We start from the raw sequence: 14,960 nt of genomic DNA on the forward strand, positions 1-14,960 counted from the left end.
GACATGTTTTATTACGTGTACGATCTACCAAATGCAACAGGGAAACAGAAAACTGTCTGAATACAGCACACCAAGCAAACACTAGGGGAGTCCATATGAATTGAAGAACGTAGCAAAAACAGGCACTGTTTGAATGTAGTAGGTCTCTAAGTGGGACACAGCGCTTCTTTTGGCGACTTGTCCCACTGAAGACCCCTTTTGTGTAAATAACACTGTAGTAATTGAGTGCTTTTACCCGCAGAACTGGTAACTGAGTACAGTTAGAAGAGTACCTACATTGGATAGGCCTGTAACCACAGGTTAGTGCAGCAGCACTTAACAATCCTTTTTCTAAAGTAATAAGAAAGTATGTTTTAATTAAACTAAAATAGTATCTATCTTTATTATATTCACAGAATTACATCAATCCAGATATCTATACCTGAAAAAGGGCCAGTGAGCCCGAAATGCGTAGTAGCGGATAGGTGGACAATAGTCCATACAAAACCTAGAAACACCTATCAAGATATCGGGATTACCAATACATAAATCACATATGTTTTGAATTTATATGTATTCTGAAGAAAATTCTTTTGCCTCATATTTAATACTTGGTAATGCAAACAAGGAAATGTCATTGTTGTATACGGAGTAATGTTATTAATTGCTGTGTATAAATAATTGATGTATGAGAAACTAGCCCAAATCTTTATACATTTCTATTAATCTGGAAATGTTTATATAAAATATTTTGTGAAAAAACACTATTAACTTTGTAGTAAATACTTAAGCATCAAATACAACTGTTCAGTTGAAGTGTGTGCCCTTGTTTGTACCTAGTTTCTTTTCGAGGCACCTACTCTTCTCTCTCGAACCTTCTGGACAAACCAGACCAATTTACGGTAGCTTGGCAGGAGGTCAAGACTAAGTCTCAGAAGTGGCGAGAGTGATCGAAGCCCACAATGAGCACACACAGTAAAACTCTACAGATTACTCTTAGACATATTAATCAAAAATTAATTAAATGTAAACCTTTATAATCAAAACCAAATTAAACTACAGTTATGAAGAAACAATACCACACATGATCATTCACTATAACATATATACAATAATGTGATTAGCCTAAGGCTGATGATGCGGGGGTGAGGGGGAGAAAATAACCACGACCTGTAACAGCAAAGGGGTTAAATTAACACAGATATGTTTAGGCAGTCCTTCATCAACAATCCCTAATTTATGTAGTACAGCCCTAAGAAGAGAGGAGCATAGCGGTCAAAGTACAGTTGTATGTTAACAACACTCAGTCGTGTGTAAACTGAAAAGTGGGTTCTCTTCAGGGGGCTGTAGCTGCTCAGGAATGGGCTTGAGGCGATGAAGAATTGGTTACTATTCCTGGAAAAGGGTTTACCCTTGCGGATAGTGACCTTTCAGAGTTCGGGAATAGCTGGGGACTGCAGGCAATCCCAGCCAACATGATTATCTTTTGAGGGACACTCGTTCGTAAAAATGAATGGATGTGCCAGGGGGCCACCGGTAAATTAGGAAAGTACTCGCCGATCCTGAACACAGTCTGGACCAAACTTTGGCAGTCTAGCCCACTTCACCTGTTGGTATTAACCCTGCAGTTTCAGGCTCTCAGCTCTTGACGGAATGTTTGCTTTTTTTCAGCCCTTGAAGGATGAAGGATAGTTCCGGTGCAGCACGTCTCAGGACATGGTAGGCAAGAACTGCAGGCACTTTAGTCGATGGTCACAACAGCGGGGGCCATGCAGGGGCTGCAAATGCTGGCGGCATGGCACACTCGCAAATCGCGACCCAGAAGAGCGAATACACAGTTTTGGTCGGAGTGAGCCCAGGACCACAATCTAGGGATTCCCCTTAGTCTCGAGTCTCAACTCGAGTCTGCAGTGTTCCTGTACGATACCCCGGGTTTGAGCTGATCAGTTCACCCAGGAACACTTCCGAAGAAGCTCTTTGCGAGGGTAAGTACGAGAAGCCAAGAGTAGTTGTTCCCACTACTCCAAAGGGGCGAAGCGCCGTTGCTGGCCTTCTTGGTACGATGGAGAAACAGTGGTCGGACGGGACAATAGCAGGGTCAGGGTGCCAAAACCTTCCAAGCACGTCACCAGTGGTTCTTCGAGTCTGCTTTCTTGTTAAGAATACTTGCCTCCTTTATGAGGTTCTGTATGAACCTCAGTAGATGGACCCGGAATGGATGCAGAGCCCCTTCTCTTATTCAAGATTCGGTTTGTGCTCAAATCTTAGATGGCCAATTGGCCAATGAAGATCTGCTCTCTTGCATGCATGCCAGGTGTGGCCCATAGTGGTTCTAGTAATTCATGGCTACCAGACATACTGGCACCAGTAGTGTGGATTGGGACCAGACAGTCACAACCCTCTTCCTGAGCACTAGCACACGTGACATGAGCCTGTGAAAGCTGTGGTTTTTGCGTGAGGCTGCATGCCCAAATAATGAATACCCGGGTCTCTCGACCTGGGGGAAGGTAAAGGGACAAAATGGCCAAAAGGACAGTACAAGAGACTTCATGGCATGGCCATTTTCGGCACGGCCTAACACGGTAAACGCAATATGGTCCATAAAAATGAAGTAAAAATGCTTTAATAGTAGTTCATCCTAGGCACACTTGAACAAACACCAATAAATCCTTACAGGGTGGCTAGGGCCACAAAAAAGGACCCCTATGCACGGTACTGTAAGCTACTTGGCACATAGATAAAAAGTTACCAAGAAATGGCAGCAAAGTCGAAGACTAAGGGAAACCTAGTTTCACAGTACTGACAACCTGAAGGACGTGTCAGTTTCCATATAACATATGAGCGAAAGTCCAGAGGAGTGCAGCTGAAGGCTGTGCTCAATTGGGAATAGTCAGATTAGGCACTCCAAACAAAGTTTGGGGGTGGGGTTTCACTAACGGAGAGAAAATTGCACCCAAGGGAAATCTTTCCCAACGGGCATGAAGGTCAAACTACAAGATGGGCAAAGGAGAAGCGAAAATATAATTGCACAGCCATTTTAGAGCATATGGCACTCTATATACCATTAAGCGGTAAAAAACAAATGTGCATGTAACAACGTGCCAGTCTTGATGCACCATGCAAGTAACCGCAAAGTTACGAAAAACAAAGTTCTAGAGACGCAAAGTATCCATACTGTACCTCGCTGTAAGGTAATTGGTGCATGTAATTCCAGAATGGATAGCCATAGGGACCGATCAGTACCTGTTGGGTAGAATTTCTATCTTGTGTGTATTCCTCCCCACTTAGTGAGTCCCCCAGCACTTTTGCTGGACTTAGGACCTTTTACTTCTCGCCCTGGAGTGAAGAACCCTTTTCCTCACTCTCATGTGTTTTTAACTGATTTGGATTTTGTGGTTTCACTGTTTTTGGAGTCTGACAAACTCCATAGGCATCTGCTTTTTGTATGGTGAAACACAGCACCTTCAGTACAGTTTCACAGAGAAATCCTTTACATTTCTCAGAAGGTTTTAATACCTTTTCTTGTGTGAACTACAGTTACCAAGAATAGTTAAGTGAAATTTACTTTACTTGCCGTTTCTCTTGGTAGGTCCAGCACCCACCATCTTAGGCAGAGTGCTGGGGGGGGTTACCTAGTAGACCCATATCCTACATTCTCATGTATCAGTTTTGTTACCGTCACAACTTTAAATGGCTGGTGGCAGTGGTTTACTTTTTCCTACCATTGTGCTTTTCTATCGCAGGCTGAACCCTCAGCTGCAGTACAGCACCCATGCGTGACCATTTTGTCAAAATGGCCCCTGACGTCTTTCTCCCCATTTTCTGTTTGTGAGGGCTTTCTTGGGGTTTGCTTTGTGCGTTGAGACTGGTTTGAGCCCTTTGTGGGTCTTGCCTTTTGTAGGCTTCAGCCCCAAAGCCCGCTGCTGGCTCCAGTGTGTCTGGAAGGACAGGAGGTGAGGGAGGGTCCCAAAACTCCCCTTTCTTTTGTCTCCAGGAATGCCTGAATGCAACTAGTCCTGATTGGCCGACTGGCTGGCTGTCCTTTTATTAGGCCAGCCACCCTGCTGTGTGATTGACAGCCTAGGCTGTGCATGAATGGAAGAAACCTGCTTAAAAGACGAGGGTTTTGGGACTACAGGCAGTCGACCACTGGGAGAAACACCCGACAAAGAAACCATGAACAAAGCTTGCTGCAACCTCCTGCAACATTGAATTGCCTGGTGAAGCCCTGCTGCTGTGCTGACCTCCTTTTTCACCTTGGCCGAGAAGCTCAGAACGGAACGACTTCTCCCCTTGGGTTAGTGGGACCAACTAACCCCGAGACGAACTCCACTGGACCACCATCCCTGACTGGCTATGCTTCATTGCTGTGAGAGCCCACTGCCAGGGGTCGCGTGTCTGTAGTCCAGTGCAACGTCTGCCGCGGAACGAATCCTACCTGAAGCTCCAGGAGACTCCAAGGGATAATCCCGAAGCAGGACCTCCAGATCCAGAGTCCCCTCACCAGAGTGCCGGACCGCGGGAGCAAAGAGTTCAACCCGTGTCCAAGATCCACATTGGTGCTGTTTGTAAGCGCTGAAACCGCGAAGTGCAGCTGAACCGAAAAGAGCACGTAGCTGCCAACGACCTCCCAAGTGCTGCCGCAGGAGCCCTCCTGATGTCCTCCCTCTTGTCCCCACGATTGAGGCTCAGAAATGAGGGTCTGCGCGGCTGCAGCAGGACAGAATCCAGCTGGACCACTCTTCAAACCAGAGGTACTTTTTAGGTACTTTCCTCATTGCCTTTAGCCGTGCTCTTCTCACTTGGGAATTGCCTTGGCTTACCTTCTCGAGTTGATTTCAACTCTCTTCTCACAGGCTTAACAGCTTATGGCCCTACAAGTGATTTTTCTGAAGACTCTCTAACTTTGTGCAAGACTTTGATCTAAGAAGTGCATCAGATCCATAGACTGTGTCCCAAATGACTTTGGCTATCTTGGCTCCCTGAAGACTCAGTCCATTGACTTTGATACTGTTTGTCCCTCATAGGTGGTAGCTTGTTGTATCCTGTTACTGCTGGGAAAGGCATTTCTAGATTTCATTGGTAGATTTAGTTGTTCTCACATATACTGAGAAACTGTCTAACCTCTTTCCTTCCCTGACCTTTCCTTTCTGCAACCTCAGAATCTGCAAAGTATACTAGTGAGATATATAAATGCCATTGCTGTCCTTGTGATTGAAGTCACTTCAGGGTGTAGGAATTGTAAGAAGCATATCCAAAGATTATCCACTAACCTGTTTTGATTCTGGAAAGTATTTTAAAGTAGATTTACAGTCTTACAACAAATTGCTTGTTTAAAGAATGCTTATTTAAAAACTGATGTTAATTAAATAACTATAACTGAAACCTTGAGTGTAAGTGTTACTTGGCTACTTGTATTTATGGATTTCATTTGTACAGCTCTACAGCTCACATTTACCCCTCTTGAGATAGGCCTGGCTGCTCAGTCACGCTACCAACTTGTGTAGTACAGACCTATACCAAAAGGTGGGTTACCTAATACCAAGCAGATACGATTTGTGTAGTCTCACACCGTTTGACTGCACCAATTCTTAACTAACAGTTACCTTTGATGGAGTCTGCTTTCCTCCATCTTTTTGAGGCATCTGTATTTTACTATTGCAGCACACCACATCTTCTGTGCAGCGTTGCTGGGAGCTCCGTGAGCTTCCCACTTTGGGTTTCCTTTGTTTTCCCGTGCTAACTTATTGTTACCAGGAGAGGGGGATACTTTTTATCCTACCTATGCTTTTATTTTGTGAGATCAGCCCACCCCACCTTATGTGGAAGGATGAGGGGATGCATGGTATTCCTTTCCTCACTTCTCCTGTAGCTTTCTAGATACAATAGCAAGTCTGAGTGGCGGGTGGCAGTGGATATTTTCTGCCGACATTATGTGATCTTTTTCCATGCAGGCTCCTATCGAAGCTGCAGTGAAGGACACATTGGTCACCATTGACCCAAAATGTTGCCTGTTTTCTTTTTTCACCAACTCAAAATGGGTTGCTCTTTCTTGAGCCTTACTCTGCTAACCTGGGTGGGGGAAGTCCTGCTCACTCTTTTGTCTTTGACAGGCTCCCATTGGGAAGCTCGCCTGGAGGCGCAGTGGGCCTCATCACGAGACGGCGGTATCCTGCCGGTAAATCCGCGGGGATACCGGCCAACACAAATAGCATTACTGCAACTCGGTCCGGCGCTATTAGCGCCGGATCCCCAGTTGTGGTACAGCGGTAAATCCCCATTCATATTGGGTCCATTGGACCCAATGGGGCATTTTCGGCGCAATTACCGCAACGCTAATTGCGCTGTTTTAACTGTTCTGAAAATAGGCAGAAAGTCGGCAGACTGGTCACCATTTTCCAAATTTCCGCCGAACTCCTCGTTGGGCGGAGCAGTAGTGCAGCGGTAATAGAATTACTACCACATTTTTACCACTCTGCCCAACTTGTGATGAGGCCCACTGTGTTTGGGAGGACAGGAAGCTGGGAGCACACACCAAACCTCCTCAGGTCTGTCTGCTTAGGTCTATTTCTAACTGGGTGCCTGTCTGGTCCCCCCCTGGGACAGCCATCACCAAAAGTATGGATGTTGCATGCATGCTGATTGGCTGGGTTCCTGCATAAAAGGCGAGGGTCTTGATGCTGAAGCCAGAGTCGACCACTGCATTCCGAAGCAGGAAGGACAATGTCTGCTGCCACCTCCAGAGCCGACCACTGCATTCCGAAGCAGGAAGGACGATGTCTGCCGCCACCTCCCACGACCGACAAGCCGACTGAGTGACCACTACATCTTCTGTGGAAAAGGGAAGATCCAGTATGGACAACTTCCTCCCTTGCACTGGTTTGCCTAACCAGTTCAGAGACCAGATACAGTTTGAGCCTTCTCACGAAGTGCTGCGACCTTCAAGGCCTGCAATACACGAATACCCGATTACCCTGGGACCTCTGGCACTGCTGCTGTGCATCGTCTTGTTGAGCACGGTTCTAGCTGCAAACTTGTGGGCATCTGTCTGGGCCTACAGAGACTTATCCCGATCGTAAAGGTCCCCTCGGAAGAGTCAAAGACCGAGAGAAGGATGAAGGTCTACCAGGTGACAACCGTTGCTGTTGCGAAGCCTGTGTCGAGCCGCCTCAACCAAGTGCTGTGAATATCCTCTGCTGGGCATCCCTGTGACTGAGTCTGACCGCCTGCTACCACCAAAAGTTCTTCATCCAGCTGCCAAGACCAGATAGCCAAACCGGAGCTGCTGTCGTCTCCCCTTGGGGACTTGACATCGATCTTCTTCACCAAAGAAGGTACTGTCTAACTCCAGGGTACTTACCTAGGCAGTTTTTGTGTTGCTGTTAGCTTCTCCTGAGCTTCTTGAGTCAAGTTGGGGTGGACAACCCTACCGTGTTCTCCAAGGCCGAATGGCATCTGTGCTAGAGGCTGAAATCCTTCAGGTGGCTTACCTAGTATCAAATTCCATTATTTGCTACATAAACACATCTTCTGCTATTTGGCAAGATTGACAGTGTCTGCCTTCCTCCAGTGTGCCCATCTGACTTTTTGAGACACACATCAGATATGGTTGGACTTCTAAAGAAAATGCTTTCCTAAAGTTAACCTTCCAGTTTTGCTATATAAGTAAATGTTGGTTGAGAATAAATTGCTAACCTAAAGCTACTCTTATACTTGCCTGTAATTCATTTAAGGTCTACTACTGAAACTGAATATTGCAACAGCAAATATCTATTGTGTATATATATTGGTGTGAACTATTTTTACTTAACTTAATGTCTTTATTTAACATTGCCTTTAGTATATATTTATTATAATACTAAAGTGCGAGTTTCCTTTAGCAGAAGTGTCCTCAAATGTATTTGCACTCAACTGCAGCCCTTCTCCCTCCTATACGAAGACTGGCTGCTCGTCCATTGCTACCAATCCTTTTGGGTAGTTCAGGCCAAACATAAGAATTGGAGCCCTGTACACCTAAGAGTAAGTCTTCTTCAGTCTTACCATATGTGGACTTCAGAAAAACTCCCTAACAGTACCCCCAAAAAAGATGATCTTAGCAAGGCCAAGTGAAGTAAAAAGGCTTCACTTACCTTCAAAAGTTGAGACGGATATAACATAGCAAAAAGTTGAAGATTCCATAAATGTCTATGGAGTGAAAGTAGGCAAAAAGAAAATAATGCCCAACAATAATTCTTGGGAGTTTTGAAGGCTCCTCCAGGTGGTGATTGGTTCTAATCCATGGATCTTCATGATGCTTATTTCCGCACCCTTAAGAAGGAACACCGATCGTTCCTGAGATTCACTCTGGACGAACAGAATGCATCTTCCAGAGTGTGCATGGAGGTGCTCTCTATTTTGGCGGAATATCTCCGACTTCAGAAGATCCACATTTACCCCTAACTGGATGATTGGCTAATCAGAGCCTCATCCCGGTAGAAACATCTCTACAGCCTCAGCTGCGTCGACACTCTTCATGACTTGGCCTTCTCGATCAGTGTGAAGAAATCTTTCTTCCTTTCACCCGAAAGAATCCAGTCTGTCTGAGGGATTCTGGATACCTCTCTGGTCGTGTCCTCCCCTCCTCTCGACAGGGTTCTGGCTCTCAGATGATTCACCATTTCAGTGTCAGGTCTCCGACACGTGTATGTTGGTTTCCGAGGCTCTTGGGCCTGATGGCATCCAGCAATCCGGGGGGGTGCCCTTGGCCAAACACACAATGAGACCTTTGCTGATGCACCTACTTTCCAACTGGGATCAGTTGTCTTACTCTTGGTGCATGAAGAATTCCATTAAAGAGGAGATCCAGACATCACTCAAATGATGGCCTCTAGAGTAACACCTCATTTTCTTGGGGGCAGGGGGGCGCTCCTTTTTCCTCTCCTATTCCTCGCATATCTGAGTGGGGAGGGTGTTGTCATGCATGAAACTCAAAGCTTGTGGAATATTTGGGTGATGCTGCTTCACCCCATATTTTTTTAGTCTAAAGCCCTTCCTTGCCCTCCTTCAAGGGAAGGTGATTCAGGTGTTCACGGACAACACTGAGGCTATGTTTTACCTGAACAAATGGGGAACAAAGTTCCCTTCTCTGTCCAGTTCGTTCTTCTGACTCTGCCTTCTTTCTTTCCTAGAATGCTGTCTGAATGCCATTTAAATCAGGATATTGTTTTGCCGATCTTCCACCAAAGGCCTCCCACTTCCTCAGTATAGGAAAGTGTACGCACTTTCAGCAATGCTATAACTTTGAAGTTCTATCTGAATAGGTCCAAGTCTTTCAAGAAAGATGACTATCTTTTTATCACCTCTGGTGGTCTTTCACATGGAAACAAGGCAGCTCAAGCTACTTGAGATGGATAGTTACCTGCATCTCTAAGGTTTACCAGCTTTGTGGTCTTCAGGTTCCTGAAAGACTTCACTCCCATTCGACCAGAGCCAAGTTCGCATCAGTGACTTTCCAGAAGCATGTCCTTCGCTGACATTTGTAAGAAAACCATGTGGGCAACCCCTGAATCCTCAACCCATTTCATGGATTTTCAATCTGGTTTCCCAACCAGTTGGGAAGAGGGGAGAACAGGACACAAAGTACAAAAATAATTACTTTGGTGATTCTGGTACTTCTACTGCTTGGCTTTTACTCCTTCACCGTGCCCTCCCATCCGTCCCCTTTATGCAAATGGTGTGATGCAACCTCCCCAGTGGAAATGACGGGCCTAGGAGGTGCTGTTTGGTGACGTGCATGTTGTGAAAGGGCCGGGCACGCAGACTGATGCTCACATGTACTGATCCCCATTCTAAAGTCTTGACTGCATCCTCTTTTGGATAAGCATTTTCCTATCCAGGTATCCAGTATGTTGTGCAGGGAGTCCCAATTAGTTGTGAAGGTGGGAGAGCAAACTCTAGAAGTACTGGACTCTGCATGTTTCAAGTTGGCTGTTTCCCACTCTGGGTCCTTCCCGGAGCTGTCGCACCGACCTGGCTGCGGCTTTCCGCATTCCACCGGTGGAGGTCACTTAGAACTGGCTGCATTTCCTTCACTGCTAGCCTGTATGTTTCCTCATGTTGTGTCCAGTCGCTGTGGTAAGTCATACCACACTTCTGGCCTCACCTCAAACACTTGATTAGGCATTAAATGTAAGCATCTGTTCTCCCCCCTTGCTCACCTCTAGAGGAGTCTGTGCTGCAGCGTTGCCATGCTGCATCTCGGCTGGGCTCCCCGTCTGGTTCATGTGTTGTTGCCAATGATATAACGAAGGGGAAGCTAGCAGGTGAGCAAAGTGTTTTTTGGAATATAGCATAGACGGGGAAAACAACACCCCTTACTTGATTGATCCTACCGCACACTCTCTCTAAGGCTTCTCTCCAACCACCCCAGTATCTTCCCCAAAACCTCATCCTAGTTGCCACAACTCAACCTTCCAGATTACAACAGTTCTCCTTTCATATATTCCCTTCAGCAGACAATGTGACATCACAAATATGCAACTTTGTTTTGGAAAATATAGTGCAGCAGCTCCAATGTGACATCCTCTCTTCATGGCATGTCAGCCAGTTGACTATTACTCATTTCTCTGATTCATAACACTTTACCCCACTTGGCTTTTCTTTTTTTGTGTGGCACTTGATCTCTTATCCTGTCCATTTTCCCTGTGCATCGTCTTTGTGCTTTCGTTGACTTGTTTTGGCTCCTGTTCTCTCTCTTGCAATTGGCCTTTTCTGCCTGTTCCTCATATGTTTGGACTTTTTGCATTCCCACACAAGTGTCCACTAATGGAGACCTGGCACAGGTGGTCTTTTGCTAATTTGGCATTGCAAACCCTCAATTGAGGCCTTGGTTAATTGATGGAAATTAATTTTAGTTTTGTCAAATGTTTGAATATTAATCGTTAAACCAGAAAGTATATTATTCAGAAAGATACCCCTTTTGTTTATTACTTGTAATTGCTAGGTAGGACTCCTTTTAAAAATATATTCCGAGTGTGGCTCTAGGATCTTTCTGTAAAATCCAGATAGAAAATGCAAGAGAAGCGCACCCAAATTGTCGCTTTGCCAAGCAATCCGCAACAAGACAAAGCTAACCAATAGTTTTCATTTATTTAAGGGCTCAACTAGATCAAAAAGATCAAGATCTGACTGCTGTGCAGGAATGTTACATTGCAGTATGCAGGGAAAAAGATTCCCTGGAAGATACGTTGAAAAGGAACATGACGCACGAGTTGACGGCAAATGAGGAAAAGGTAGTTATTCAATAAAACTAAAGGGTGCATATTTTGAATTTGAACAATTATCAATTTTTTTTCTTATCAGAAACCTTAATTTCTTTATAATTCTAGAGGTTATGCAGTGAGATGGGGATTTTTGTTTTGATTGCTTTTCTTGGTGTGCTCTTCTCTTTTAGACTGTTTTGAATCTTTTTCAATTTCAGCTCACCAGTCAGTCTCTCCAGTCCTGGTTTTTGTGACAGTAGCTCCTATAAAAGAAGTTCTCTTATACGTGTGATTTATCTGTTTCAGTTATGGAATACAGTTCCCCAAGTTGTAAATAGGTCTCCTTTATTGGGCCAATGGCATGTTTGTTTTCTTGGTATATTCATTTGCAAGCCCAAACAGTTCCTTGGTCTGGAAGGCTAATATCCAGTGAAATATTGCTAAATATCTTTGGTCAAATTAAAGATGTTGTAACCTACCGCAAATTGTAAGATTTCTTATACTGACAAGTAAACGCATGTTTTAGTTTACTTGAGGTAGATTTGAGGAACCTATCGTTCGACATCATGGAATTGTCATTGATCGTCATGAACTCTGAATAAATAGATCAGCCTAGGAATGGGACCTTAAATACTTAAATACAATCAATGTTGTCTAACTGGCTAATTGTTTATTATTTTTTCCTATTTCATCACCAAAAAGAACATCAGTGCTTTAAACGGTTTCCTACAATGCAAAGTATTTTTGAATGGATAATGCAAAATCAGCAGGAAATAGAATAGCATGCAGAGACATCAACATAAAATACAAAGAAAGAAAGTTAAAATTCCCATTTTTTGTAATTGTTTTTGCTTCAGTCTAAACAGGAATCACAGAAAAGCAATAACAGATTTAGCCTATCCTTTGTTCAGCTTCAACTGTTTGGGAAATAAACCTATTCTCAAACTGTTTGTTGTTGTCCTCATGTTCAAGATTTAATGTCTCCAAATGCTTAGCTGTCAATCATTTCAGTTTTTAAAGACCATCAAATCCAAGATTATGATTTGTCCAGGAATGAATGATCATGGACCTCCTTTTTCATATTATAATGAAAAGAAAACAATTCCCCCTAGACATTTGTACGCGCAAGTTAACCTCACAACCTAACAATACTATCATTTTTGGATATAGCTCTTCTCAAATCTTTGCATTTTAAAAATCTCTTAAAATAGCCCTTCTCTCTAAATTACTACGCACTACTACACCAGATCTCCTCTGTCACATCTCAGACACCCTTTCTTGTTTTTACTATCGCTCTTTTGAGGATGTGTAATATCATTTATGTGGAGTATCAAATCTCATTGAATTAAAATCGGTTTCAAAACCTTATTTTGCGTATAGTGCCATATAATTTAATCCATTTGCCTGCTCATATTTCCATTCCAATCTACATTTGCCCATTTCCAATCAATGTATCACCTGTTTTTTTACTTCCTGAATCTTTTTTTTGTATTGTACACATATGAAACCAGCTTTAAACATATTAACTTGTAAGGTTTCCACCAACGGATGGTTAAAGATGCTATCTAGCAAGCTTCTTGACTGTCGCTACTTAAAAAATAATTAGCTTTTTTATTAAATTCTCCTTTTATTCAAGAAGCTTTCCCCTACTTGCCTTCAATCATGGGTGTTATTGATATTGTCCTGGCTTTTTTCCATATTTGACTAGTTATTAGAAAGATCACCTGTCTCCTCCAAACTATCGGAGTGGCATAGCGCAATATTTTCTTCATGATCTGTAGCAAAGTTGTAATCCACATATGAACTACCTGATGCTTATTTTAGCTTCCTAATGTATGTATATTGTATCTCAGGAAAAAACCTATAGGGTCATATTCATTTCGGTATGGTTGCATCATAACCAGCGTGTTTCTGTTTTTATTAACTTGACCCTGGTAGTCGTTCAGAAAGCAATTGCGTGCAAGATTTGATGAATCTGATGGAGTCATTGCTGTTTTCTCGTTGGTGACCACCTCCCATGTGGCCAGGGGACAGCAGCCACTACCTGATCCTGGATGCAGCTGTACAAGGAAGGATCACATTGGGGGAGACAACCTCTGGGGAGATGTCATGGCTTCATCGGATGAGACCTGGTGTACCCCATTTTCTCTTGAGGATAACCCTCCCATACCTATTACCCTCATGGCCTTTTGTCATTTGTCTCCTCATTCTCCTATGAAGGGCAGTAAAAACCTTTTCCCAAGACCCGTAGGCCAACCTTACAACTCTGATCTGCTTTGTGAAACTTATAAAAACGCTTACTCTTACGTCCCATCCCCTTTTCTCCATACTGTATGGGCGTCCCTCATGTGGGACGGGAGACGGAACCTTTTTCACCAGAAAAATCTTCTTCCCCTTTAAATTTAGAGGCGCGTGGGGTCAAGGCCCTGGGAGTATGTGCTTGCCTGACTCCGCCCACTGGTGCCACTTCCCAGTCCCCTTTTCTGCATCGACTGGAACGGGCCGGATTCACCAGCGCTCCTGGGTTTGGCATCGGCCATGTAATACCACAGGCTCTTCCCTGGATATTCTATCTTTGCCTTTTTCTTTTCAATTAGGTACTTGGTCCTCCCGATGCCACGCTCCTCCCTGGCGCATGTCGACTTCAGCGGGCTTCAGCAGGTGTCCAGCCTGCGAGGGGCTCTTCTCTACATCTGACCCCCATGCCCTTTAACTCCGCTGCCCTGGCCCCGACCACGGCTGGGAAGGTTGTCCCGCGTGCAATGCACTGACTTCACGGGCACTGAAGAACAGGCTAGTTAGGTGGAGGGAGCTCTTCCAGATGCCACCCCCGGAAGACCTAAAGGACTTTGTCAAACATCGCTCGAGGCCGAAGGAAAGGCCTCTATTCACCATCACAGCCCGTAAAGGCGACTCCTTCCCAAGGAAGCGCCTGACCGGGAGGAACCTCTTGGGTTCTAGCACCAGCCCACATACCGGGACTAGTCTAGCTACCGTCCGGGATCAGTGCTGAGGGGCCGCAAGGTTTTTTTACTGGGGTTACTCCCGAAGGGCAACGCCCTATTGCCGGCATCCTGTCCGAGGGGGCGCCTTCACGCAGATCTGCTGAGGGCAATACGCCTTGCAGGTCATGACCGGAGGTTTGGGGTAGGCCTTTTGTTCTAACACCAAGCGGCTTGGACGGAGCTGGTTCCAGCGAGCCAGGCATCACCACTTCGGCATGTGGTACACAGCTCGACAAAATGGCCACCACGTCAGACAAGATGGCCACTCGTCCGATACCCCCTCTTGCGGAGCGGGTGGAGGGGTGGAGGAAAGTCACAAGGTGGGACTGGTGTCAACCAGGTGCGTGGCCTACAGTTTATCCATTAGCAGCGCAGGGCAGGTTTCCATTGCACCCTAGGCAGAGTGTACCCCTGCCCCAGTTGCCCTTAGCCACTCCGTCAATATCACCTGCCACCTCTACAGCCTCTGAAGACAGGTTCTTCGAAAGGTTCCTAGGGCTGATGCGAACTCCCCAGATGGGGGCCATCCTCCGGGATGCCATCAGGGTCATGCATGCACCCCCAGGTCACCCATAGTCATTCCTCCTATGGCTCCGGTGCCACAGGCCTCAGCGCAGTCACCGGCTTCCCTGCCTCCCACATTACAGGCGGCTCCATAAGTCTCCTCAGCAGCATCCGGCTCCGGTATCCACACTGCAGCCCACAGCCCCAGGCACCCCTCCACCAGTTCTGGGCC

General features: G+C 45.3%; 1 protein-coding gene across 3 annotated transcripts in view; it reads left to right on the plus strand.

Moving 5' to 3' along the window:
* The window catches only part of CEP152 (centrosomal protein 152), a 475,089-nt gene that overhangs the window by 237,425 nt on the left and 222,704 nt on the right, over positions 1-14,960 (plus strand). For all 3 annotated transcript variants that reach the window (XM_069624789.1, XM_069624790.1, XM_069624791.1), the window contains one exon: positions 11,114-11,249. In XM_069624789.1, the coding sequence (XP_069480890.1) occupies positions 11,114-11,249 (136 nt within the window). The remainder of the gene's footprint in view (positions 1-11,113; positions 11,250-14,960) is intronic.

Source organism: Ambystoma mexicanum, chromosome 11 (genome assembly GCF_040938575.1).
Source record: "Ambystoma mexicanum isolate Mex_15411 chromosome 11, UKY_AmexF1_1, whole genome shotgun sequence".
In the NCBI taxonomy this organism is placed as follows: Eukaryota; Metazoa; Chordata; class Amphibia; order Caudata; family Ambystomatidae; genus Ambystoma; species Ambystoma mexicanum.